Here is a 27,618-nt window from a genome sequence, read left to right on the forward strand (position 1 = left end):
TCTTAGCCAGAGCTAGTAGTAGAGTGTCAGGTAACATATTTCGGAAGGAACATTTCACTGTTTGGCAGTAACCCCAACAAAGTGGGCACTTCGTTTTGGCTGGTAATGTTAGTAGATGGATGCTCTGTCAATGATGATAGGATACCTGCTGCCACACATCTGTGTCAGATATATCGCTGACATTATTCAGAAATGTCCTCAGGGGAAAAGCCTGTGAACACTTCTGGTTTTGCCATTGTTGGTAACAGAATTTCTGAGATTCAGGCAATACAGGCTGAATGTTGACCCTCCTCCTCTATTTCTGCAATAGGCAAGGGAAACTCTCATCTTCTTCCCACAATCAACAACACTCCAGTGAACGTCTTGCTGGAGTCAGTTTATTCTGTAAACTTCACGATGGTGGAAGTAACTAGAAAATATTACTTTGCCATGCTAGTTAAGTTTTATAACACATCTATTTACTCCATATGACCTCTTACTGAGATTAAATAGCAACATAGGAACTAGATTCCTGATTACTAGCTAGGAAGAAAAGAGACACACTTGGAAGCCTTGCTGCAGAAATTTTAAGGGGATGTTGTCTTTCAGTGTATGGGCATAGAGTCCCTGAGAAGTTTGCCGTGAATATTTTTAGGATTAAGAGTCATCAGTTTTGAAAAGTGCAAAGGACATTATTGACACATGCAACAACAGTCAAAAGAGGTCAGTCTATTTAACAACCCAAAATGGTCATTGGTCAAGGGCTAACCTTGGACAAAGCATATGCTCTCTTCTTTCCACTGTTAAGAGTTGCAACCTCACTATGAAGCATTAGCCAAGTTTATAATGCTTCTACATAAAAGGCTTGTAGTCCATTGTCAGTCTTAGACTTTAACTAGTTTCTGAACAAAATATTCAAATTAATTCTGAAAATATGAAATTATTATCATCTTGCCATTTAACCAGAGAAAGATTTTAAGAAGCTGCAGATTTAACTTTGCTGAATAAAATATATTCACACTAGCCTTCCCTTGCTTTTGCTCACAGGAGAAAATGGTACATATGCTACCCAAAACTGGACTTGTGTTTGCTGCAAGAAAAGAAACAAAAGACAATCCTAAATGTTTCAACAAGATTTTGCTGTGGAATGTCATATTCAAGGCAAGTCTCACACCTTGGCATAAGGGGTGTTGGGTACATTGACTTCACTATACTTTGTACTTAAGACCACAGTTGAGGTGACAGAACAGTTACCACAGCAACAACACACAGATAAAGCCCCAAAACTTGCGGTTTTAATCATAATTTTGCCCTTTTATGAATTTAGAAAGAAAACAAAACTGAATCTAACATGATTTTTAAAATTTTAATTTAAAAATTGAAACATTACAAATTATTTTGTTTCTGATTTATGGTATCTAGTAATGCAAATGGGCAGAACAGCATTTACAATATTAAAAAATGAGGAAAATATTTCAGTTTCATAGGTACTGAAGACATGTATCAGCACTAAGGACAACAGAGTTTGCATTCAAATAAAAAAATAAATACCATATTTTATGATTAACAAGTTTTTAATATATCCTCCTTTAGCTTTCTTTTTCTTGAAACTTACACCAACACAAGTGAATTTAAGGCTTTTCTTGGGGACAGCTAGAGTTGCCAATACTATAAATTAAAATCTTAATGACTATCTACTACTTATATCCAAAAGACTACAAATACTTCAGTTAAATCAATATTGCTACTGGTGTTCAGGTACTTCATGATATGTTAGTGGAAAACAAAAAACTGGACCAGAAGCACCAGAGCTGCTCAGGCAAATAAGCCCTGGTCTTATATTGCCTCTGGGAAAATGAATGCTGTCATGTCCAGCTTGGACAGAACAAGGTCTAGAACGTTTATCCTATTTGCAGATATAAAGCAGATGTGTACTCATATTAATTACAGGTACATAATTACCCATAATAATGTACCCATTATTAATACCCATATTAAATTTAGAGCCCTATTTCCTGCATTTACTTTCTTGTATCAAATGGTTCTGAAGCTGCTACAAAATCTAAGGCTCTAAGTCAACTGAAGCTATTTAGAGAGCTAAAATTGAAAATTTAGTAACTTATCTTTTATATGGGTAGAGGAAGAAGGGAAATTATTTATACAACTCAAGACCAAAAGTATGACAGCTGCACAACCTTTGTATGTGTTTCCATCAGCATATACTCACAGAAACATAGAATCATAGAAGGTCCTAGATAGATAGGTCCTAGCTAGACTGAAAGCTGGCTAACATCCCAATTTTCAAGAAGGGCAAGAGGAATGACCCTTGTAACCACCCACCTGTCAGTCTCACCTCAATGACTGGCAAAATCTGGAGAAGATTATTCTGTGAGTTATTGAAAAATACCTGAAGGACATCACAGTCATCATTCACAGCCAGTTCATGAGGAGAAAGTCCTTCTGATACCCATTCATTACAAGATTCTCCACCTCATCGATCAACGGAAGACAGTTAATGTAATCATTGTTTTGGATTTCAGTAGTCATCAATGCTGTTTTTCACAGTGTCCTGGACAAAATTTCCAGCACTCAGCTGGCTAAACACATCCTCACAAGCACAGCAACTGGCTCATGGGTTGGGCACAGTGGGTGACAATGAATAGGGTGACATGAGACTGGTGATCTGACACCAGTGGGGTTCCACAGGGCTCCATTCCAGACCTAGTATTCTTCAATGTCTTCATAGATGACTTAGATGCAGGATTTGCAGGCATACTAAGCAGGCTTGTCAATTATAAGTATCTTGGGAGGTTGTTGTGGATCAACCTGCGCCAGATGGCAGCATCAATGAAAGCCGCTCATTAACTTCCCTCTGCAGCTAGACACAGGAGAGAAAATATAACAAAGAGTTCAGGGGTTGAGATAAGGACCAGGAGAGACCCCTCATCAAATACCATCATGGCCAAAACAGGCTCAGCTTAGGGATATTAAGTGAATTCATTACTTACAAAAAAACCCCAAAAAACAAAAAACAAACAAACAAAACAACAACAACAACAAAACAAAAACAACAAAAAAACCCAAAAAAACAACAAAAAAACCCCAAAAACCAAAACAAAACAAAAAACCAAAAACCCCAAACACCAGAACAAGATAATAAGAAGTAAAACAAGCCCTTAAAACCACCTTCACCCCACCCCTGCCTCCTTCTTGGCTCTATCTCCTACCCCAGCAGTGCGAGGAGACATGGAATGGGGGTTATGTTCAGTTCATCTCCTGTGGCTTGTCCTGCTGCTCAGGAAGAGGAGCCATTCCACTGATAAATCATGGGGACTCTCCCAGTTCTCCATGAACTTCTCTGACATGGCTCCATCCCACAAGCAACAGCTCCGTGCGAACTGCTGTAACGTGAGTCCATCCCACAGGCAGCTGTCTTCCCCAGACTGCTGCAGTATGGGTCACTCCTCCCTGGGGTTGAAGTCCCTCAAGGAAAGACTACTCCAGCACAGGAGCAGGGCCCCTCTCTCCACAGATCTCCCACAGGATCACAACTCCCTCCCAGACATCCCCCTGCTTTGGTGAGGGCTCTTCCATGGGCTGCAGGTGGATCTCTGCATGCCCATGGACCTCCATGGGCTGCAGGGGCACAGCTGCTTCACCATGGTCTTCATCACAACCTGCAGATGAATCTCAGCTCCAGCACCTGGTGCATCTACTCCATCTCCTTTTCCACTGACCTTATGGTCTGCATAGTTGCTCTTCTCACATGTTCTCATCCTGCTCTCCTCTGGCTGGAATTAAAACTGTTCAACAATTTTTTGTTTATCTTTCTTCTTAAATGTGTTATCACAGAGGCATTACCACCATTTCTAACTGGCCAGGCTTGGCCAGTGTGTTTATCTTTGTAGACACCAGGGATTGGCTCTGCTGAACGTGATGGAAGCTTCTAGCAGTTTCTCACAGGAGCCACCCCTGTAGCACCCCCTCCTACCAAAAACCAATGCAAAACGAATAGAAGAGGAAAGAAACTGAAGGTGTCTTGTTCAGACAAGATGAGATGGATCAATATAATGATCTTGAAAGAAGTGGCAGATCTGCAATAGAACAAAGCTGTTTTTACCATTCACTGTAGTTTCAGTGCAATAGGCTTAAAATTACTAGAAGCAAGATTTAGATTTCATATCAGGAAAGGCAAAATTAAAGATCTGATAGAATGGACAGTTAAACTTTTAATTAAATTTCACCACCTATCTGAGCAATCTTCTTACTACAAGTGTACTATTAACTCTCAGAAACATCACAAAAATGCTGATGTATATGTCTGCTTTGATTCAGCAGGTTTAATTTGTAAAACTTTATCTTTGAAAAACTGTTTTCTGTTTAGAAAGATGAGAGGCCTTTGGACTCTATCTGAGCATAGAATAAAAATGACTGTGTTTGGTCTGAATAGAAATCTACAGAGTCACACATCTCTTTTTGGACAATGCCCAAGGCAGGTAAAAGGAGTAATACCAGTGCAAACATATTCCGCATGAAATCTCCCAAGGTTCAAAATATGGCAATTAGACCTTTCAATAATGTAATCTCTTGAAGAAGTTTCTTCAAGATTCTTCATAAATGCCATTTACCTTACCTACAGGCTTTTGGCTGGATTTATTTTCTTTTTTTAAGAAAAAGCTGTGGAATAATAAAGAATTTGTTTCTTAAAAATTAGTATTTCTTTATACAATGCATGATCCAGTCAGCTGGTGAACTGAAACTAACTTTTCTTTAAAATATGAACAATTAAATGCTTGGGTAAGAATGTGTACTTTTTCACCCTCTGTCTTTATGGACCAAATTTTCTGAAGCTAATATGAATGAACGTTTGTTTCTATTAAACAAGATGAAGCTTAAGAAAGAAAATTGATAAACAAAGTGCCCATATACCTAGATTGATACAAATAGGTATCAAAAGGAACTGGCATAACTCAGACTACACCAACGTCCAACCTGAATTGTGCTGGATGCAAACTCATTCCCATCCCATCTGCCCTTTCACTGGCCAAAAGAGACATCAGCATCTCCCACTCTGCTGCCCCTCTAGCCCACTGCCTTCTCTTTTCCAAGATGAACAAAGCAGCAGTTCCCTGTCCTTTTCATATTATGGTGCTCAAAACAGAGCAGAGTGGGACAAGCCCCTCCCTTGCCCTTGCCCAGATGCATCCCAGGACACAGCTGGCCCTCCCCAAACTGCTGCAGTATGGGTCACTCCTCCCTGGGGTTGAAGTCCCTCAAGGAAAGGCTACTGGCTGCCAGGGCACTGCTGACTCCTTTTCAACTTACCATTAACTCAAATCCTCAGATATCCTTCTGCAGGGCTGCTCTTCAGCCTCTTGTCCGCCAGTTTGTATGTATTATTATCTCATTTCATTTGGAGAATCCAGCTCTTTGCTCTTTATTAAATTTCATACATCTGGTGATTATCCTGCTCCATAGTCTAATCAGATCTGTAAGGTCTCTCTACCCTTGAGGGAGCTCACAGCTCCTCCTAGATTAGTTGCAACAGCAAATTTACTTACTGTGCATTTGATTCATATGTCCACACTTAGGAAAACATTATATATTGCATTTTATACAAAGCATACTGTCTTAAGTATTGAAAAGGCTTATGTGAAACATATAGGCTCCTACTTTCCCAGCTGAAGAAAGCAGGAAATCACACACAAAAGATTTCATGATTTAAGAACCTTCTCTGTATCTTGTAGTAAAATCTTAAACTTATCCAACCATCCTGATAATACCTTGAAGAAATCTTCTTGTTTTATAATTTCTTAAAATAAGAATGTTTCAAGATGGAAAGTAAAAAGCATGCAAGCCACTTGGAAATGACGAGTAATTATGGACAGAGAAAAATCACACAAAAATCTCATCAGAGGACACCACCCCAGAGCATTGGATCAATTCTGCAGAGGTTTAACAGTTAACAGTTTGAAATACCATCATCAGTAGTACCATGAAACAAGACACCTGTATCAAACAGAAGCCTATTCTGAAACTATGAAGCAGTCCACTCATACTGGGTCCATTGAGACTGAAGTTTTTCAGCTTTTCAGCTGGCTTACATATTAAAAGATTGCTCCTGGCTCTTACTGGTCAACACAAAAAAAAAAAAAAGTTTTCTGCCTCTTCAGTCACATGGATTTCTCGTGCTCGTGCTTGGACCCCTTCATGGTATCACAGGGTGCCTGCTCCATTATCCTATCAATGCACTGAACTCATATATTCAGACTTGATCAGGAACTACATATTCTTGTACAAGCTGTGCCTCAAATTACAGTAGTGAAGGAAAAAATCACAAAGCCCTAACATACAGTAATAGATATGCTGTGATAGCCTTAATACTGTAAAACTTGTAAAAGTATCTTTAAACACTATTCTTTTTTCAATCTTCCAAGATTCTTCTCCACATTCCATCTTCTGTCTTCAGAAATTCAAGTTATAAAAGAAATCTAGTCTCTCTCCCAGTTTATTTCTCATTAAACTTGGGCAATCTTCTGTCTTCAAGGAGTTTTACATCAGCAGATCACCTCACATTTTTTACTAGCCTATTAATATTTTAGTTCAAATGGAGATAAAATTTTCCATACACAGCTACTTAGTTACACATTTCACAATTACTTGTCTTTATCTTTTTTTAAGTGATAAATAAGCTTGAAATAAACTTCAGTTCAGTTTATGTATGGGTCAGTTACTGGCCTCTGTAGTGGCATATTCTTTCCCAAATTTTTGAAAGTATGTTAGAACAGCTCTAAGAACAGCTTTTCAGAAGTAGTTGGAAATGGTACTGATGGTGTTACACCTATCAACAAGGGCTGTACATAACTCACAGCTGCAATTTCCAACTGTTAAGACCAAGATATACAAAACCATTATTATTTTCTAATGAGTGTCTGCAAATGCAGTGAGAACCAATTCAGCTACTTAAATTAGATACAAGCTGAGTAAGGCCAAGGAAGCTTGATCCATCAACCACATGGTATAGGACATACCAGAAATCAAAACTGTTCTAAAACTTAATACCAGTCATATGATTGCTTTACAGATCGTTTTCCTGTAAATAGAGCCTCATAATTTTGAAGGCATGGGTGAAAGAAGCCTATATAAAATTTTTGAGAAAATTTGTGGCTGGTTTTATTTTTCCATCAGAAAATTTGTTTGGAAACATAAATAATCTGCTCCATTTTATTTTTTTCTGCAGGAAAACATCAAGGTTTACCTGCAGCATATACAAGAGTTTAAAGATTGATTGCATTTCCAATGATTTTAACTTGCTTAAACAGTTCAAATATCTGTGCATAACAAGGATAACACCTCTTCAGAGTGGCTCAAAGCCTATAAAGATGCTACAGGTTTGAATTCTAGGATGTCAGGAAGACAGTCTATACTTCTGAAAGATTTCAATTATGTGTAGTTTAACATTGATGTTCCCCTCTATATATGGAAACAGCATACTTTGCCTTCTATCATTTACAGTTCTCTCGCCTGCAGTCTACAACCAAGTTATTCTTTACTATGTCTCCAGATTCCTCAACTAAGCAGTTCCAAGAATTAGTGTTGTATTTCCATTTCAGTTTTATCTTTACATATAAGCAGAAAAAGTTAGGTACATCAGGAAGCAAAATAAAAACTTACATTTATTATAAATACAATCTATTTCCTAGCTGTATGTGGCATGTGGGCAGCTGTAGGTGAAAATTATCTTGGGAGGCTGATTTGACCTCATCTGAGCTATTATTAGTGCAGTAAGAAGGTTTCAATGTAACAGATCAGCTGGCAGAAATAAAGAAAATCTACAGCAGACTCCCTTCCCACCCTATCACTGTTGAAATGACGTCAAAGAAAAATACTCCAATTTTGTTCAAATACCAAGAGGGTGAAGAATCGGGAAAAATTATTCCTCTTTCTCTGTAACCCATAACTCAGGCACTTTTAGGATACATTGTCACGCACACCAATACTGCTGTAGAAAGCTTATGCCTTGAAATATATAAGGAATTAGCAAAAAATTACACATTAATTCTAAACTAGAATTTGAACATTTTGTCTACATTATTAAGATTATGGTGGAAACTGCAACACATTTAAAAAAGTGTATTATCCAGGTCTTAAAGACTGTTCTAATTTTTATGGCACTAGCCAAAAACTAAACATAACTGCTCTATGTCGACTACATTCATGAAAGTACTACCCCACATTTCAGTAACAGCTGCTTCTGATGTCAGTGTTTCATTTTAGAGTTACAGAATATTTAGAATTTTCCCAAAGGCTTATCTCTGCTTCACTACAGGTCTGAATACTGACATCACACAGCAAGAGCCTAAAGTCACTGAGCCACATCTGTTCACACAAGTTGAAGACAGATCTCACAAAAAATTAACTCAACAGTTGCAATCAGGAGTCTCAACAACAAGAAGATGTTGCAATACCATGTTTTACATAATTATATTAATATCCCGAGTATCCTTAAATTGTATAGTGTTGGAGCATCACACTAAATGCTAGGAGCACTGTAAACACATTTTATTTTTTCACTGAAGTTTACATGAACAAAATATGTTAATTCATTTGTTTAAATTCTCAACACAGAAGGCAGTATAAGTTTAGCTTTTTATTGGTAAACAATAAATTATCTTCTCAATTAAAATCATGTTCTAACAATTCTGAGAAGTTCCACGGTGGCTTTATTTAATTACAATTTAATATCAGAAGAAAATATTAACATTCCAGGTTACTGTAGAAAAAAAGGGTATACCACGCTTAATGGCATACAAGACTTCTAACAAGCAAAAAATACCCTGTTTTACAAGTAATCTCCATTTTAAATAGGTTTTTATCTTATCACAGTTAGTACTCTCTCCCCGTAGGCTATATATTGAGAATCTCTATATACAAAAAGATACAACAAATTGATACATTACTTATTGCAAGATATTAAGGATGCCATAAAATACACAAATTAAATTAGTTCCCCCCCACTTGCATACCCTCTTGCTTCTTATTTCTCCCATGAAGCAGTCTCCTTCTCTGGTTCTAAGATTAAGTTCTTTCATTGAAAGGCACGTACTTCTCTACAATAGAAGAAACAGATGCATTAATCTGAATGCCCTGTTTCAAGGTGAATTTCGCCTACATTTTTAAAGATGACACATTATGAAAGAACCCAGAGAGACATGACATTTTATTATTAAATTTGACTGGAAAAACTCATAGTTACCATATTATGGTGAAGCGAAGTACCATAAACCTGCATTCATTTAACCTTTCCAAATAGAGAGAAAACTCATTTACAAAAATAAAAAGGAATTTACCATGATGAATATATTTTTGAACCCTCACGGCTCCTGAGTTCCTACTGAAACTCTGGCAAGTCTTAGTAGCATTTCAGTTATGGAATACTATAAATAAATAGAGTAAATTCCTCTCCTTGTGCCTTGCAGCACTGAGCAAGTAGGTTCTATGTGAAGTCATTCAATGAGGATTGTAAACTAGTAGTGTGATATAATTTTGAAAAACAAAGATGTGATAATAGTATACTGTTCCTCCATTAGCACATATGTAAAGTTGTATTCAAGAGACCAAAGGCTAGAATTTCATACTTGGGCATTTAATAGTAAGCTATTGAGCAAACTGGCTAAAACCTACTGTTTTGGTAAACTGTCCCAAACAGCAGCAGCACAGAGACTAGTAACGTGGATGATGATGATAGTGGGAGTACACTTAAATTGTGTCTGTATTACATCTGAGGGCATTGGGGACCTTTTTTCATACAGCTCTGAAAGAAAACAGCAACCCTTGAAAGCAGTAATGTACCTGGACACCAGTATACTAACATTACCATGGTGATTTTTAGGAGAGAAGCCAGTTTCTCTACCTAGTCCTGCAAAGGGTCTAACGTTAACAGCTAACCCAAAATAAGCCTACAGGGACTTCTAATATATTTTGTAGAGTATTACCTTAAAAAAAGCTTAATATTTTCAAGCAAGAAAAATGAAAGCAGACTGGGTGCCAGTACAGTCTTTTAACAGGTCGCAAAGAAATTAGGAAAAAAGACATCTTTTATATATAAAACAATACTTTTATATATATACACCAAAACTTGACTACTTTGATGTCACTAACAAATATAAATTAACATGGAGATAAGAATTTCCTGTAACTGCTTTGTTTTTTTGGTGCCTTCCATTATAAGTTGCAAGGGAAATAAACTTAAGCACTAAATCAGCTCAACTGTTGAGTCTATGTAAAGTAAAACTGCAACTGTTCTTTCCTTAACAAAGCACTAAACTCAAAAAAGTTTTGTTTACTAAAAGCCTCTCTTCCTTGTTCCCAGGTTCCAGGCCTAACTATATATTTAAGCTACCTTAAAAAAACCCAATCAACCATACCTCTGTATTACTATAAATGTCAGAACAAAGTGTAATGACATCTCCCAAGAATATGTGAGTATCATTTTCGTGATGTTGTCCTCAGCATCAAGTTGTCTTTGCTTACTTAGGCATTTTGTATTCCCTTTGGCCCTTGTGCTTAAGCAGTAATGTGAAGACTGATTACTAAGCTTCAGTTCAGATGCAAACAAGTTGAAACAAGGGTGTAATAAATTAACTTTATAAGGTCCTTTCCCAATCAAGATTAAAAAAATAAAATAATTCAAGTACTCTAGTTTTCAAACTATCCTCCCAGCAATGATGGATGTATCTTTGCAAAGTTTGGACACCATTTTATCAAGCTGCTCTACAGAGATTTGTGGAGTAAATTCACATTGTTCAGCACTGCTTTCATCCTACCCATGAACACTATTTCAAAAAAAAAGTAGCTCTTAAAATTTCGAGCTTCTCCCCATAAAAGAGAACACAGGAAGATATCAATATACAAAAAAAGAGAAAATTCACCATCTTCACTGAATCTAACTGAAGTCCTTGTTTTCCTGAGTTCCCAGTATCAAAACAAGAACTGCAATAATTTAGGCACAAACTTTCAGAGCACTATTGAAACAACAATTTAGATATTTCTACTATGAAGTACTTCAACAAATTTTTCTTCTCCTTCAAAATGAAGTGTTTAGGGAAACAGGAAGGCAGCAAAATCAGAAATAGGCCCTCTGAAAGTTATAATTGTGTAATACTGTTTGTTAATGATGACTACCTAGATTATCATTTTACTTCCTGCTAAAAAATATAGTCGATACTCTTATAAATAAGCATTTATAAAGAGTATCACCTTAACTTGTCATCAAATACCTTAACGTTAACAAGTATGCTGAATTACAACAGAAGCTAAAAGATTTAAGGAAGACATTGAAGGAATTCTTGGATATAATGTGACAATTACCTATTATATTTTACATATGTGTGTGTGTATACATATATATATATATATATGTACTGGAACAAGACTAGTAACAAAGGGTAATGGTAAATGTCACATAATTCTAAAATGCAGAGGAATGCTAAGTACTAGCATTAAAATAGCTAGGTACTCTAGCTATTTTAATCTATTGTATGGGAGAGAAAAAAACAAGAGAGGCTTCGACTTATGAAAAAAATTAAATCAGAAAGATTCACATTAAGACGACAAAGTTAAAGAAGACTGAACATTTCTCTTCAAGTGCCAGAACCGCATGCAAATTTCCTCCTGATAAACTGTAGAACACCTGACTTACTACTCCAATACTTTTAATTCGAGACATCATGTATTGCATTTATCAAACTTGCCTGAGATTTGAATCTGATTCCACATTAAGCAGTGTGAATCAATTACTTGCTGTGACTGGAAGAACTCACCTGATCTCTTCTGATACTTGACAATAGTCAAGTAGCCCTTACTATGAACAATGACAATCCCATCAATTATTTTTACTGCATCTTCACAAATATAATGTGATGGCATTACTCAATAAGGGAAAAATTTAAGTATAAATTGCATAAATTTAAATTTTAATTTATCATGTTTAAGGACACTAAGAAAACAGAATGAAAGTTCAAAAAAAATTTGGTTTTGGAAGTTCAAACAAAATGCAACAAAATTTTCCTGTATCTACAAAGTTTCCGAGAATAGCTTAAGAATATGAATCTTTCAGTGCAGCAGTACCAAATGTAAAATCTGGTGCAGGATCATCATCAACTAACTGCTGACTACTTTAGCCATAAGAAAGCAGAATGAAGCAAAGCTGCTTGAAGCACAACTCATAGGTGAAAATACACAGGAAAAACTGAGGAGCATTTAAATTAGGGAAAAAAAAAAGAAAAGAGAAAGATAAAAGCATAAAAGCTAGTTGTTGACTTAACATTAACTTCAATGACACTATTTGTAACAAAAATATCCTACCTTCCTCTTCATTTCTCTGGAACTCACATGTTGAAGACAAATGGTGTTTATCTTCTTGCCCACTAAATTCTTGCCCATTTAAAATTCAAGTCATCTTGACATCCCTTCTCCAACTATGCATATGAAACACAGTAGTGAGCTTTCTCAGTGAAACTGCTCATCACCCACACACCTTCACTTCTACGGCTAGAAGTACATTCAGGTTCCAAATACAAACCTTCGAGGATGGCTGGCATCGAATAGTGTTGTATCATCATCATCATCATCTTGTTCTAATGGGGTCAGCTCCATGTTTTCTATGTTCATATCCAAAACTCCGTATCTTCGGGTTTTTCTATTTTGCCTTCTGAGCCTGAAAAGTATTTTAGAACATTCAAGTAATGTAAATCTTTTGCTACTTTCTGATCCAATAATGTAAAATACTGTTATATTGATAATTAGTGTAAGTTTTCTAAAACCTACGATAAGCGTACACTCTTAGCTCTATGAAATTCAGAGGTTGGACAATTTTAAGTGTCAACAGTTTACATGAAATTATTAAGACCACTAAGAGTGTCATCTGTAGTTTTGTACAGGATTAACGTAGTGAATATAAAATGGCACTTAGCATCTAAATATAAGAGCCACATAAAAAAAATATGCAAAAGCATACTTCAAACATACTTCTACTAAGAAAAAAAATGCCTTGCTACATATTCTCTATGTATCTTACACATCTGTAAATAATAGCAGATCAAATCAGGTAGAAACCAAACACAGCTATACAACAAAGCTATAATTTGTACACAAGTAATGGCTGACACTAGAAATTTTTATTATAATTTGTGAAGCTTTTTATAGATATCAAGTTTTAAAAATTGTCTATAATTACACTTTAAATAAGACAGATCTTGTAGAGTCAATGTCTTGTCTGCTTCACAAAGTATGGAAGGAAGAGGCAGTAACTCATGTTCCAGGATTAAGGCACAGTGCTTATCATAGACAAGCAGACTCTGTGCATCTGCTTTTCTCACTCTCCACAGTTTTGCTGCATGGGCCTGGGTCCCATGTGCATCAGCCACACAATGAACCATTCCATTTGACTTTCAAGAACTACTCTTTAACTCATGGAACAAGCCTTGCTCAAGTTCTGGAACTCAGACCAGAAGCCACTCACCAAACACTGTGCAAAGACATCTGTTTACAGAATGCTGACAGAGTCCTTTTCAGTAACTGGCTAACAACAACATGAAAGCTATAGGACTTAAAAAAAAGGGAGATAATTTGTGTCTAGGTACTTAGTGCTAAACACAAAGGTGGTAATAGGTCTTTCATTTAGAAAATCCAGAATCTGCAACCCCAAGCTAGGTGCCTACCAAACATGTTTACAACATTCAGGAACTTCAACACAGAGTATTTCTAAGCGAATATAAAAAAAATTACTAATATATTACGATATTATAGTATTGTTGTAATACTACGTATAATACATTATATTATTGTATACTGTGCATAGTGACTTCTCTGTCCCACATTTAGGCACCATTTTACCTATCTTGTAAGAGATATCAAATACAATACTGAGATTCTCAGCTTCCAATCCTGTCCCGAAACTCCAGTGTACTTACACAATTTGTTTAAACACCTACCTTGAAAGAACACACAACAGCATTCAATCTTGGTTTATCTTTTCACTATACTCCAAAGTATAAAATATATCTCCTTTTGGAACTGAGAAGTAAATGTAACCTTGTAAGAATGGGAAAGAGATAAAGTACGTACCATTCTTCAAAGTTCCCAAATTTCTAATGTTATAAGAAATAATCAACATGGCCATTTCCTCCACTCTCAATTGACATGAAAATGCAGCAACCGTTATCCCAGGCATTTAACTGCTTTAGACCAGAACAAAATACCCAGCTTTTTCATTTAAAGCTGACTACTACCAAAACAAAAAATTTCACCTTTCAGTTCAAGACAAAGTCCCTTCCATGTTCTTCATTTATTTCATCTGTTCTTTATTCCTCAACATAGAAAGAAGTTGTACACTACAAAGCACCAAGTAGAATAAAATTCTAAAACTTTTGAGATGACAGTATGATGAAAAATAGAGTTGTTTTTTACATATTGTGCCTTTTGGTTTTCACTAAAGTAGAAGTTAAGCAATTGGAACTAGGACAAGCATTGTGGATATCCTAGCAGATAAGAAACTATTTTAAACACACACACAAAAAAAGAAATTAAGAAGAGGTAGTACATGCTACTCATACAGTCAGTATTTCTGTCAATCTCACTTTACATTTTACTTTTTTCCCTTAATGGGTTAAAATGGAAAGTGAGTAGCTACTGTGATTTTAGAGTGACCTAAGACAATCATAGCAAATGTCTAGAAACATTTTATTTGCAGAAAATGCAAATAAAACTTATCACAAAGCTGACACAGATTTTAGATTCAAGCAAATCCTGTTAAAAAGAGACACACTAATTAATTGAGACTCAAACCCTTCTAAGAAGTAGTTTAAAAACTACAGCAACAGGAATACTGGAAATGCTTATGCAACATGCATGTATGCTCACAGCCATGACTCTAAAGCAATGTCCTGAGTGTTAACAAAAGACCTTCTACTCTGTGACTGTCAACTGTTCAGTTGGAAGGGACCTACAATTACTATCAAGTCAACTGCCTGATCAACCCAAAATTTAAAGCATGATACCATGGGTATTGTCCAAATGCATCTTAAACACTGATCCATCCCCTTTCTAAGAAGCTTGTTCCGGTCACTGACCACCCTACCAGTAAAAAAATGCTTCCTAACGTCCAATTTATACCTCCCTTGGTTCAACTATGAATCATTCCCATGCATCCTATAGCTGGATCTCAGCAAGAAGGGATAAGCATCTCCTTCCTCAGGGACCAATGGAACCTCAGGGAGCAATGAGGTTACCCCTCAGGCCTTTTCTACTCCAAAGTAGACCAACTCAATTCTCAGCCGCTCCTCCTCAACAGGACAGGCCTTCCAACTCTTCAATCAGCTTGGTTCCCCAGTCCGGTTGTATTCATGTGCCTTAGTGTGCTTCTTACTGCACACTGTTACTCACAAGAAGGCCATGACAATGTTGAATGACACTATTGTCCACCAAAGTTGGACAATCTCCTCTCTTGATTGTTTGGCTGTGCTTTGTGAGAACCACCTAAGGGTGAAGTTGTCCTCTTGGCTGCCAGGGCACATGTTGGCTCATACTGAGCTTGCTGTCAACCAGCACCCTGAGATCCCTCTATGCATGGCTGCTCTGCAGTTGCTTCTCTCCCACATAAAACTAGTGTCCTGTGTTTGTTCTTTTTATACGTCCTGCCACTGGTGATTGCCCAATGCGCCAATCTATCTAGATCCCTATGCAAGGCCTCTCCCACCTTGCAAGAGCCTACTGCACCTCCCAGTTTGGTGTCATCCGCAAAGTTGCTAATGGCCAATTCAACTCCTGTCTCCAGAGCAAAGCTGGCCCTAGAACTGAGCCCTGAGGAGCTACACTGGTAACTGGGCACCAGCCTGATGCACTCCTCCTCATTACAACCCTATGAGCCCTGTCATTCAACTGTCTCTTCTACCAGTGCACCACAAATTTACTCACCCCACAGCTGCAGAGCTTGTCCAGAAGGATACTGTGAAGAACAGCACCAAAAGCCTTACTAAAATCCAGAAACGCTACACTCACTTTCTTCCCTTCATCCACTGGGCTGGCAGCTTGATAGAAAGTTTGCGAAAAGTTTTTATGTCTTACAACAAGATATGTCTTCATGCCAAGGAAACCTATCCAAAAAAATGGGTCATTTGCACTTAATCCTTGTATTTCTTATACAACCACTGCAAGAACATTTCAGCTACAAGTTCAAATTCAAAAACATACACTTTACCTATTCCAAAGTTCAGAAGCAAGATGCCACAGAATTACAGAATAATGTTAATAAAGTAAAGCTTCCAGTTTACAGTAGTACCCTAGAAGGCAGCACTCCAGTTGCAAATGCAGAACAGCATCCTACTGCCAAAACCAGAATATCAAGTAACTACCACTTATCCAGAAAATAATGGCAATAGATGATAATTTTCCTCTCTAGCTCCTGCAATGACAGACTTTTATGTATTTATTTATTTGGCCTTTCCATAGTACTACTCACATCTCCAAATCCAACAGGCTGGTGTTACAAGACACACTAACACTGGTAAGTGCCCTCAAGGCTTTTCAAGAGTGATTTGCAAGATGCATGGAACAATCAAAATATCCTAGTTTACTTGGACTGCATATCTTAGTACATGACATACACAAAACAGTCCTTCAACTGCCTTTCTAAACTAAATAATGCAGATATTAGACAAAATGGGTATATCTAAATGTAATGAAAAGTACATGGAGAACTTGCTCCATAACTGAGGTGCTTTAGGCATAATCATACATTTGGGCATTGCTCTGAAGAATTCAAGTTATTAAAGCATGAGAGAGAAGTTAAACTACCTGGACAAAAAAAAATACAGGGACAAACACTGTGCAAATCACATCAAGCTACGTGGAGAGTATTTTCCATGAGAAATGGAAAGGCAGCTAAGTGGTAGCAAGATTCATAAGCTTTCTTTAAAAGACACAAAATAGGTTAATTTAACTGTGAAAGAAAGCATAGAAGAAAAATGTTTACTGACAAAGTAGGGGAGGACAACTTTGGTAGTTTAGCGAAACAGAAGTTTGCAAACTGGTCAAAAATCACTCTAAGAACAAACAAAATAAATTCATGTGGGCTGATGGATGCCAGCAGTGACAAGTCCACCCGGAGGGCACAGGACGGAGACGGGAAAGGTCCAACAATGATGCGCGATTCTCGGTGACGTGACCGGAGCAGACTGAGCTGCTCCCCGCCCACACCGGGGAGGCGGTACCGGGAGCTTCCCAGTGCAGTCGGGCGCTACTAACCGGCACCTCAGGAGGCGCGGGGCCGACACGCTCCGCAGGCCCTGCCGCGTAACGGCGGCCCCCGCACCCACACGCCCGCTCACCGCCCTCACCGCACGGTCCGGATCACGAAGTAGACGATGAGGGCGGCGCTGGCCAGAACCAGCACGGACAGGGCGCGCTGGGTCATGGGCTGGCCCTGCTCGGGCGGCGCCGACACCTCGGCCAGGCGGCTGCTGCTGCTACTACTGTTGCTGCTGCTCCGCGTGGAGGCCCCGCCGGCCGCCTCCGTTGGGCGTGGGGAAGCGGTGCCGGCGTCCCGAGGGCGAGGGGCCGCAGCCTCCGCGCAGCGGGCGGCCTCCAGCAGCACCAGCAACACCAGCAGCGGCCCCACCAAGAGCCGCGGCAGCGCCGGCGACCGCATCTCCCCCTGCCTCCCGCCCAGTACGGCCGCGTAGTGCGGCTGGGCCCCGCCGCCGTCAGTGAGGCCGCCGGAAGCGGAAGCTTCTCCACTCCCTCTCCGTGTCGCCACATTTCTTTCGTGGGCCTCCCCCGTTTTTCTCTGGATGGTCAGTAGCGCTTGGGCGCGAGTGAGGGGCTACTTCGAATGTAGCAAATTTAAGGCGGGATAGTTTTTTTTTAACCAGTCCTCTGTTTTAGCCTGATTCTATGTACAAAAGAACCGAAATTTTATAACTGACTTCAGTGAAAGCAGAAATGTTAAAGAAACTTCCCAGTGTGACCATTTATGAGACTCACTGGCAGCCACTTCCCAATGCCGCCTTCAGATGGGCGGCTCTAGTGACCCGATGTGTCCTCGCTTATCTCCCCACATACCCCACTCACGCAATCAGACTGGATTTCCCACAGCAGTCTCAGATGTCTTGTTTGTTGACGGTGCAGGACCTGGTCCTCCGATGCTACCGAGCTACCTGCAGCAGACACATTCCTCAACAATAAAGCAAAAGAGTGGTTTGGAAAGTGTCCTGAAAACTCTAATTTTTGCTTCAGCTGTGGTTCAGTGGTGGAAAGATCAGGAAAGGTCTAGACGGACGACAACTGAAGGTGATGGAGCAGTCTGTATTACAAAGCCAATGAACATGGATGACAAGACCCTGACTTAGGGTGATGCTACAGAGTAACTCTTCATGAATTTTATTCCTCTTGTATCTCATTGTTCCTCAACTAAATGCTGTCCCAATAGAATAGAATCCTTTAGCTGCTAGAATGCATTATAAGATTCTTTTATTGGCTTGTTTGGTTGGTTGGTTGGTTTGTTACTGTATACTTCAAGATACTGTATACTGCAAAGATTTCAGGGGTATAGTGTGCCTACAGAATGAGAACTCCATATTGGTGGTCAGCTCTTTGACATTTGTCACTCTGTGAAAGGGAATGTATAAAATGCCAGAGTAGCAAAGAAGCCTTGTGCAGATATATATCTGCAGTTGAAGTAACGGGCAACAACCAGATTTTGTTCAGAAGCAGAGTCTTTATCCCAGTGGCCTTAAACTTAACAGTGTATCAATTATATTGGGTCATATAAAATGACATATAGATACTGTGAAAATAGTGATTAGTTTACTTACTAACAAATTAACAAGTTTAACGTTGCATTAACTGAGAAAACAGATTCAAGGTCTTGTGTCACACAATTAGTGTGAATTTGGAAACTGTAAAACTGATTTAAGTAGCATGTGAGACATTAAACTATCACGTGTCTCCCCCTTGAAAAATGGCAGGCCTTTAATGGGAATAATGTTTCAGTTTATATGAACAACAGATTTTGCTGAAGGTGCTGTAGGGATGGAACATGTGAATAAGCTTCTGTGATAGCTTTTTACAAGGTTTATGACTTCAACAGAGCTTGACTGATTCAGGTCCTCCCACTGCCCATATATATCACCCTGCTTCTATCCTATTAATTACCGTGAGATATATTTTCTCTTGACAAGTCCAAGCAACTTATTTGCAGCAGAGGGACATACAACAGAGGAAAGTGTTACATTCAAAAGAAATATTCAGACAGTCAGTGATGTTAAATTGTCCTATAGAAATGTCCTTGATGCATGGACTGTGTAAAGTCTAACAGTGCTGGGGGTTGCTCACTTAGGATGATACAATGACATACAGTGTTGTAAACTGCATGTCAGATGCAAAGCATTAGGGGAAAAGAAAAGAGGATTGCCTTGGTCAGTAAAAATTGTGGCAGGACAATATTAGTGTTTTAAAATGCCTTCTTGGCAAAACTACCTTCCTTAAAACCAAGGGTTCTAGTGCTGTGTGGGGAAAGTTGTTTTTTGAAAGTTTTTTTTCCCAAATCACAAGCTAGTGCTCTTAATAATCAGATTAAGATAGCCTTTGAGTTTTCAGATAGAAACTAAAAACGTAGAGCAATTTATGTTCTTTATTTTGAAACAAAAAGAATTAATGAAGTCCTTGAATATTTGTTTGTTTCTTTAGTGTGGGGGAGGGTTGGGGGTTATTTAATAATTGAAATGCATAGATTTGTTCAGTATTCAAGTCAGGTATAAATACAAAACACTTGTATCCAAAAAAATTGAATGCAAAAATTGCTTCAAGAGAGCTATAAGAGAATTTTTTCATGAAGTGTGACTTAACTTCAAAGCTATGTGCAGAAATGAGCAATCATTTTTAGATATTTTTAGAATTCCTGACTGAAGCTGGTTGGTCGATGGTGAACGTCCCAGCAAGCTGGCCAGCACCGCTTGCAGCCGAGTGGGCATTCTCCCAACTCATGCGTCGGGCACAGCGCCTAAGGTCAGCGCTCCACACTATGGTGACAGTGCTGCCTTCGAAGAGGACGTGGCCATGCAGGAACTCCGATCCGTGGGAAGAAGAGGGGACTCTCCAGTTGGTGGCAGGTTCAGGTTTATTAGGATCCCAAGGCAGCCAAAAACAGAAGAGCACCAGACGCGCGATTACATCATGTTATAAAGGGAGTGGGAGGTAGGGGTGGTAACAACTTGGGAGCAAATGGGAATCCAGGGAGGAGTGATACACAAAAGATTGACTTAAAGGGAGAACCAACAACGGCGGACCAAGGGAGGGACCCCGGCTCCTTGGCCAATCACCCAACACCCTAATAAGAAGGTTCTAGAGAAAGAGGCGGGAGTGCCAGGTGACTGACAGGCAGCTGGGGGTGGAGTTCGAAGGGGATACAATGGTAACCGGGGAAACAAGGGAGGAGCTGGGTAATTGACACATAACTGGAGAGGGGAGGAGATCTTGGGCAGAACCATTACAAAACAAAAGTAGGGGGGAACAGAACATACCAACTGAACAAACCACAACACCTGACTATTAGTAATTGTCTAACTTATTGGTTAGAGACAAAGTCAGGAAACAGAATTTTTAAAAATTGTGATGTTCTGTGATCATTATGGTATACCGCATGTGTCTTTGGGTTATAGTTCCCCATTCTGAGTTAAAATGTAGAACCTTTTTCACTTACAAAAGGAATATGAAACTTTCGTGTCTTATACCTAAACGGAAGAATTTGAGTGCCAGTGAAAGACCCTGAGACAGTTACATTGCCCATTAAAAATAATGGAGCTTACTTGAGTTTTACCTTTGAGAAAAGTAAAAAAAGCCTTCTTTTTTTTTTTTTACTTCCATCAAACAGACCTTCCAGATTAATTGGAAGAGCACATAAATTACTTTACACAATTATTTGAGTGTCAAGGATGTCTGAGGTCTTCTCATCAGAAAATGAAACAGTACTTTGGGGAAAGACACTTAAGAGCTCTGTATATTTTCCACTTTTCTTGTTTAGCTAGTTGAACTAAAATGTCATTTTATGGTTCCTGATACTTGTAGCACCAAAGAGCAACACATCTATTTTCTTTTCTCTCACCACTATAATTCTGTCTATATCATAGAAAATTCTGTGTTGAAAAGAGCCTACAAGGATCATTAGGTACAGTTCTTAAATGAAAGGTCCGTATGAGCATCAAACCCACAACCTTGGTATTTGCTAACACCGCTCTCAATCGCAAGTTGTTTGTTTTCATCCTTTATGAAGTCCTTGTGGAATGACTTTCCAGTGATTTTGAGAAATGAAGACATAAGAGGTGAGCACACTTTTCTGCTCTGATAGGAGGTTATCAAGGACCATGCTGCCTGCTGCCCCTGTAAGCCATATTAAGCCCTTAAACCCTGAAACTATCCAGTTCTTTAGGTCTCTAAATCATGTTCCAGTCTCTATTATTTATGCTATCTGAGGACATCTTTGTCCAAATGTATCTTGTGAAAAATGCCAATCACTTGTTTTAAAATTTTAAAAGTTTAATAGTAATAAAATGGTTATAAAAATAGTAATAACAATTAGAGCGATATGAGCAAACTCAATGGACAGAGTTAGGACAATAAAGGACAATAAAAAAGCAAAGAATTAAGGATGTCTGGATGCTTCCTGGGCATTAGGCCCCCAAAAAGCATACCTGCTAACAAAGGGTTAAAAAGCACAGCCTGTTGTATATTCAGATATCTCATACATGAAGCAAACATTCCTTTTGAACTAGGGATTTTTCTGTTTATTTTCAACTTCTTCCCCCTTCCTCTTGTAAATCATTGTTTGGCTCCTCACAGTCAGGAAGGAGGTGGAAGGAGTCTGGTTCTTCCTGATAAGGAGGCAATAATTCTTCTCTTTGGGATTTTAGGGTCTTGTTGCTGTTATCTCTGTGTGAAGAATTTCTTGATTATCTTATCCATTCCTTGAGCTAGTTACAAAAAGTATCACATAGTTTCTATTTTAATATTAGGTTACAGCCTAAAACTGTATTTACCACACTACTTTAAAAGGATTAATAGAGTACTACAAATTAATACAACACAGCACATTTCCTTTTAATATTTGAGAAGAGCCAATCATATGATATGCATTTTTCACATATCTATACTTACCCTTGCAGAGATCAGAAATCTTTTTGAGTAATCATTTAAAAAACCTCAGTTAAATCGTTTTCTGTTTAATGACTCTTCCCCTGATGATATGCAAACTAGCTATAGACTGTTGCAAAACTGCACAATATGCTCTGCAAAGAATGTACAACTGTACTTTGTAAACTTTTCTAAGAAAAAGTGATTCATTTTATATTTATGCATGATTGGTACTTGACTGCTTTTGAGAATGCAGCTGAGTGCCTTCTTAGACAGGTGCCTTTAAAAAAATAGCCTAAGCTATTTAGGTCTACATAATTGTTATTTGAAATGTCTTCATTAGCTCTGCACAAAACGAATTGAGCTATTTTATTTAAAGAAAACTTTGTGAAAAAGACAGTATGATTTCTTGAACATGAAAGTGATATCTACAATGTGAAGGTAAGGAATACTTTGAAAGCTGAAAAATACTGCCTAAAACCAGGTTTTGAATGGAATTCTGATGCTGCACATAGATGTGCCCCAGAGGAGATATGGAATGGCACATCCTATACCTGTGCAGTTACAGAGCCAGGGACTATATTCTATTCTATTCTATTCTATTCTATTCTATTCTATTTGTCATTGTCATGGTATTCCTACACTAAATGCTTATCATAATTAAAATAATTTATTATATTTCTGTGTAAGTTTTTGCCAAAATACCTTGAAGGCACTAAGAAATCCTGTAATATTTCACATTATTTTTTTATGTTTGTCTATTATCTTTTGGTCTTGTGGTACCAAAGGGCTCTGACAGTGCCAGGATCAATTACCTGTGCCCCAAGAACATGAAATAATTTAAGAGAGGGCAAAAAAATGCTACTGAAAAAAAACTCCAAAACTTTATACTTTTTATTTTAAATAATAAACATAGATTTAAGATAATAAATAATAAGCATAGATTTCAGATTTATTATTTTAAGATATTTAAATAATAAACATAGATTTTAAATAATAAACATAGATTTATTAACGCATAACTTGTGTTCCTTTTGGAATAGAATTTTGGGGTGAAACTTGCTAGTAAAAGCAGTGCACTTTTTTTTGCATTCCCTGCTTTCTTATTTTAAGGAGGGGAACAATAAGAATCAACAATAAATGTTTCTCTTTTTATTGTGCTTTTGTAAAATTGAGCTGCCAGATAGAGTCTGCTTTTATTATAACAGCTAGTTGCTGAAGGTAGACAAGCTACTTTACTTGGTTTCAAAGAAGGAATAATTTTATATTGGTACTGAACACATCTGGAGAGAAACTTTCTAACACAGTTTTAAGTATTAGAAAGCATGCATTCTTTAAGACAACTTGCTGGACACAAGGAACATTTTCTTCTAGTCTTGTGTAACCAAAGACAGGCAAGTAAGGCTTTTTGTTACATGTCGCTATAGGACACAAAGGAACACACGCTCACACCGTTCTCAAGGTGAAAGAGGAAAAAAGGGCAGTTTATTTTCTGACTCCAACATTTATAGTTTTCCAAAAGTGACAGTGGATTGGAGGGTGACAGTGGCACCTCTCCAATGCCACTGGTTAAACCAACAGTCCATCAACTCTCTCCTCCTCCATAAAGGAATGCAAAACAATAAGTTATTTACAGAAAGTGTGTGAGAAAATTCACTACAAGAATGTCAACATCAGAAGGCTTAGAAAATCTTAAAAACTCAGGGTGACATCTCACCCTTTTTCCATTTAAAAAGAAAAAGAAAAGAAAATGAACAATGTAAAAAGGAAAACATGAACAATGCTCAGTGTCCACTTGCGGACGAATCATCAGAGCGATCACTCCCGTCATCTGCATCTGAGTCATCACTCAATGATCCACCCGCTTGATCCCTTTCAGGTTGGTCACGGTCTCCGTCTTGCTCATCGGCTGGATTCTGCCTCTGCGGTCGCAGGTCAGGGCGAACACATTTCGAAGGTACCCAGCGTACCCCAGTATCTGTGGATACACAAGCATACCCGCGCCCCGAAGCGATAAGGTCGTAGGGACCTTCCCACTGTTTGGTGACTAAATTCCGCACCCGAACCTTCGCTCGAGGCTGATGTGCCTCGTCCGCAGCCTGCAACGAGAGATGGTGATTCAAAATGACAGGGTTATTTGAGTTCTGTGGCACAGTGAGATGATTGATTGTGTACAAAGCTTTTGCCAACCGACTGTGCGGGGTTTCACCCTGCATTCCCCGTTTTTGTTTTTGAAGAACCCGCTTCAGAGTACCATGAGCGCGTTCTACAATAGCTTGACCAGTCGGGGAATGAGGGATCCCAAACTTGTGCGAAACACCCCACAACCGCAGGAACTGCCGCACCTTTTGCGATGCGTAAGCAGGACCATTGTCGGTTTTCACCGCAGAAGGTATGCCCAAAACGGCAAAGGCCTGCCTCCAGTGGGCAAGGACATCGCGGGCCTTCTCCCCAGTGTGAGCCGAAGCCCACATCGCAGAGGAGAACGTGTCCACAGTGACATGCACATACTTGAGCCGGCCAAACTCGGCAACCAGGGTGACATCGGTCTGCCAAAGCTCCAAGGCCCTAAGGCCTCTGGGGTTCACCCCTGCCGGCAAAGGCGGGGCAAGTGCATGGCAGTCATCACATGACTCAACAATGTCACGAGCCTCAGTTGGCGTCAGCTGAAACTGCTTCTGCAGGGTATGTGCGTTTTGGTGGAAAAACCCATGCGATGCCTTGGCCTGCGCGAGTGTATCAGGCTGAGGCGCTACCCATGCTGGGTTAGCCAGCTTGTCAGCCCTCGCGTTACCTTCCACTATAAAGCCCGGCAAAGTGGTGTGACTCCTCACATGCAGAACATAGAATGGATGAACCCGGGCCTGAATGGCACACCACAAGGTCTTCAGTAACTGAAACAAGGCAGGATTACTGACCTCCTTCAAGACCGAATGACCCAACCGCTGTGCGATATCAGCCACATAGGCGGAATCCGTGACCAAGTTGAAAGGCTCCTGGGAGAATCTTTCAAATGCCATGACAGCAGCCCTCAGTTCAACCAACTGGGCTGACCCATCCTCGTGGCCTTCCAGAACCTGCCACTCAGATCCGTCCCTCCAGGTAACAATGGCCTTCCCAGTCCTCCCTGAACCATCAGTGAAGACAGTGGGTCCTTGCACGGGTTCCTGGCTATTTTTGGGCCGCAAAGAGATTTTTGTGGATTTTGCCATATGCAGTAGCCTATGGCTGGGCAGATGATAAGTGATCTGCCCGGAGAAATTTTCCAGAGCACTCTGCAGGGACACACTGTTTGCAAAGCTCCAATCAAAATCCTCCCGTTGCACTGGGAGTATGATCTTTGCGGGATCCGCACCCATCAATTGCAAACACCGTTGCCGGCATTTGATTATCAAGCGAGCGATCAATTCAAACAACGCAGTTGCCGTCTTCTGCGGCTGATGGGGCAGGAAAACCCATTCCAAAATGTGCAAGGAATCAGACCAATTGTCACTCCACTGACCAATGATACCTGTGGGATACGAATCTGGAGTGGTGACGAACACAGTGACATCAACGGAGGGATCAATGCGATAAACTTGGCAAGCCGAAACAGCTCGCTGAACCACCTCCAACGCCTTATGCGCCTCAGGGGTCAGTGTGCGAGGTGATTTTAGATCACCGTCTCCTTTCAACAAATCATACAGAGGAGACAGCTGCGCATCGGTTACTCCCAAATACGGACGCAACCAAGTGATGACACCCACCAATTTCTGAACATCATTCAGTGTCCTCACAGGATGCACAAATTGCACCTCCTGGTGACGGATCGTCCGTTCCAGAATTTTGACCCCCAAATACTTCCAAGGTGGTTGCTGTTGGACCTTCTCCGGAGCCACCTGCAGTCCCTGAGCATGCAAAGCATCAAGCAACCGAGGCTGAATCCTCAGCAGCTCGTCCTGGGTGGACGCAGCCACCAAAATGTCGTCCATATAATGATACAGACGTGCATCAGGAAACTGCCTGCGAACTCCAGACAAGGCACGGGCCACATACCACTGGCATATGGCCGGAGAATTGCGCATGCCCTGAGGCAATGTCCTCCATTGATACCTCTGTGCAGGCTCAGCCTCGTTAATTGCTGGCACTGAGAAGGCAAACTTCGGTCTGTCATCGGGATGCAAAGGAATTGTAAAGAAACAATCCTTCAGATCCACAATGAGGACTGGCCAGTCTGCAGGAAGCATGGTAGGCGATGGCATGCCCGCCTGCAATGTTCCCATGCTTTCCATCACGGCATTAACCTTTCGGAGGTCTTGCAACAACCTCCATTTCCCAGACTTCTTTTTGATGCAGAAGACAGGGGTGTTCCAGGGGCTGGTGGAAGGCTCCAGATGACCCTGGTCCAACTGCTCCTGCACCAGATTCCGAAGGGCATTCAACTTCTCTTCAGGGAGGGGCCACTGCTTTTCCCATACAGGTTTGTCAACCAGCCACCGTATAGGAGGCGTCGGACATTCTGCGCCCTTCACTGCAGTGGCCCCCATCAAAAATCCGTCCCAATGCGCACCCCCCAAGCAGACAGAACATCCCTCCCCCAAAGGTTGGCAGGAGTAGAAGTAACATGAGGCCTGACCCAGGCCGTCTGTCCCTCTGGGTTCGTGACCAACACAGGCCGTTGGCTCACATAACATTGCGCCGTCCCTCCCAGGCCAGCGACAGATGTCCCCACCGGATCCAAGGGCCACTCTGAGGGCCAGGTCACAAGGGAGAGAACCGTGACGTCAGCACCGCTGTCGAGAAGCCCACGAACGCGGACTTCTGGCGGCATCGCACCAGGAACAGACAGGGTGCACAGCATCTCGGGACGGTCCTTGGTCAGGACAGCAGTCCAGTGAACTTGAGGTGGCCCAGTGGAGCCAAAACCGCCAGCTCCACGCGACTGATCAGCCGACCTGCAAACAGAGGACTTGAAAGGCACAAGTTGAGCAAGCCGTGTCCCTTTCGGGATCGTGACAGGGGGGGTGGGTGTGGAGACCATGGCACAAATCTGCCCCGTGAAATCCGCATCGATGAGCCCCAGGTGCACAATGATGCCCTGAAGGGTGGCACTAGACCTCCCCATAAGGAGAGCACTCATGCCCCCACCCAAGGGACCAAAGGCATCCAGGGGAACCTTGCATATCTGAGAAGACTCTAACACAACTGTTGCTGCGGTGCAGACATCCACTCCTGCTGATCCACGGGTGCTGGCTGCAAGCCGGCAAAGGAGACCTCCATCGGCACCGGGGTCTGGAGAGAAGCTTGTGTCCGCACGCGTCTCCCCTGCGCGCTCCGCTTGCCGTTTCCCGAGCCTGGCAAAGCTTGGCCATTAGCATGAACAGTCGCCTTGCACACATCAGACATATGATTCGGCCTACCACACCGACCACACAAGAACATGGGGAACTTCACCTTCTGCGCTTTCTTCCCCTG

At 40.3% G+C, this 27,618-nt stretch overlaps 1 protein-coding gene across 1 annotated transcript; it reads right to left on the bottom strand.

The window, feature by feature from the left end:
• Nucleotides 1–8,520: 8,520 nt before the first annotated feature.
• FAM174A (family with sequence similarity 174 member A) lies at nt 8,521–17,763 on the bottom strand. The gene is made up of 3 exons (XM_054653437.2): nt 17,376–17,763; nt 12,563–12,697; nt 8,521–9,089 (listed from the first exon to the last, which is right to left on the bottom strand). Exons 1-3 carry the CDS (start codon nt 17,684–17,686, stop codon nt 9,068–9,070), a joined length of 468 nt encoding a protein of 155 aa, XP_054509412.1. The 5' UTR covers nt 17,687–17,763; the 3' UTR covers nt 8,521–9,067.
• Between the last annotated feature and the right edge of the window lie 9,855 nt (nt 17,764–27,618).

This window comes from Agelaius phoeniceus, chromosome Z (genome assembly GCF_051311805.1).
Source record: "Agelaius phoeniceus isolate bAgePho1 chromosome Z, bAgePho1.hap1, whole genome shotgun sequence".
Classification (NCBI taxonomy): Eukaryota; Metazoa; Chordata; class Aves; order Passeriformes; family Icteridae; genus Agelaius; species Agelaius phoeniceus.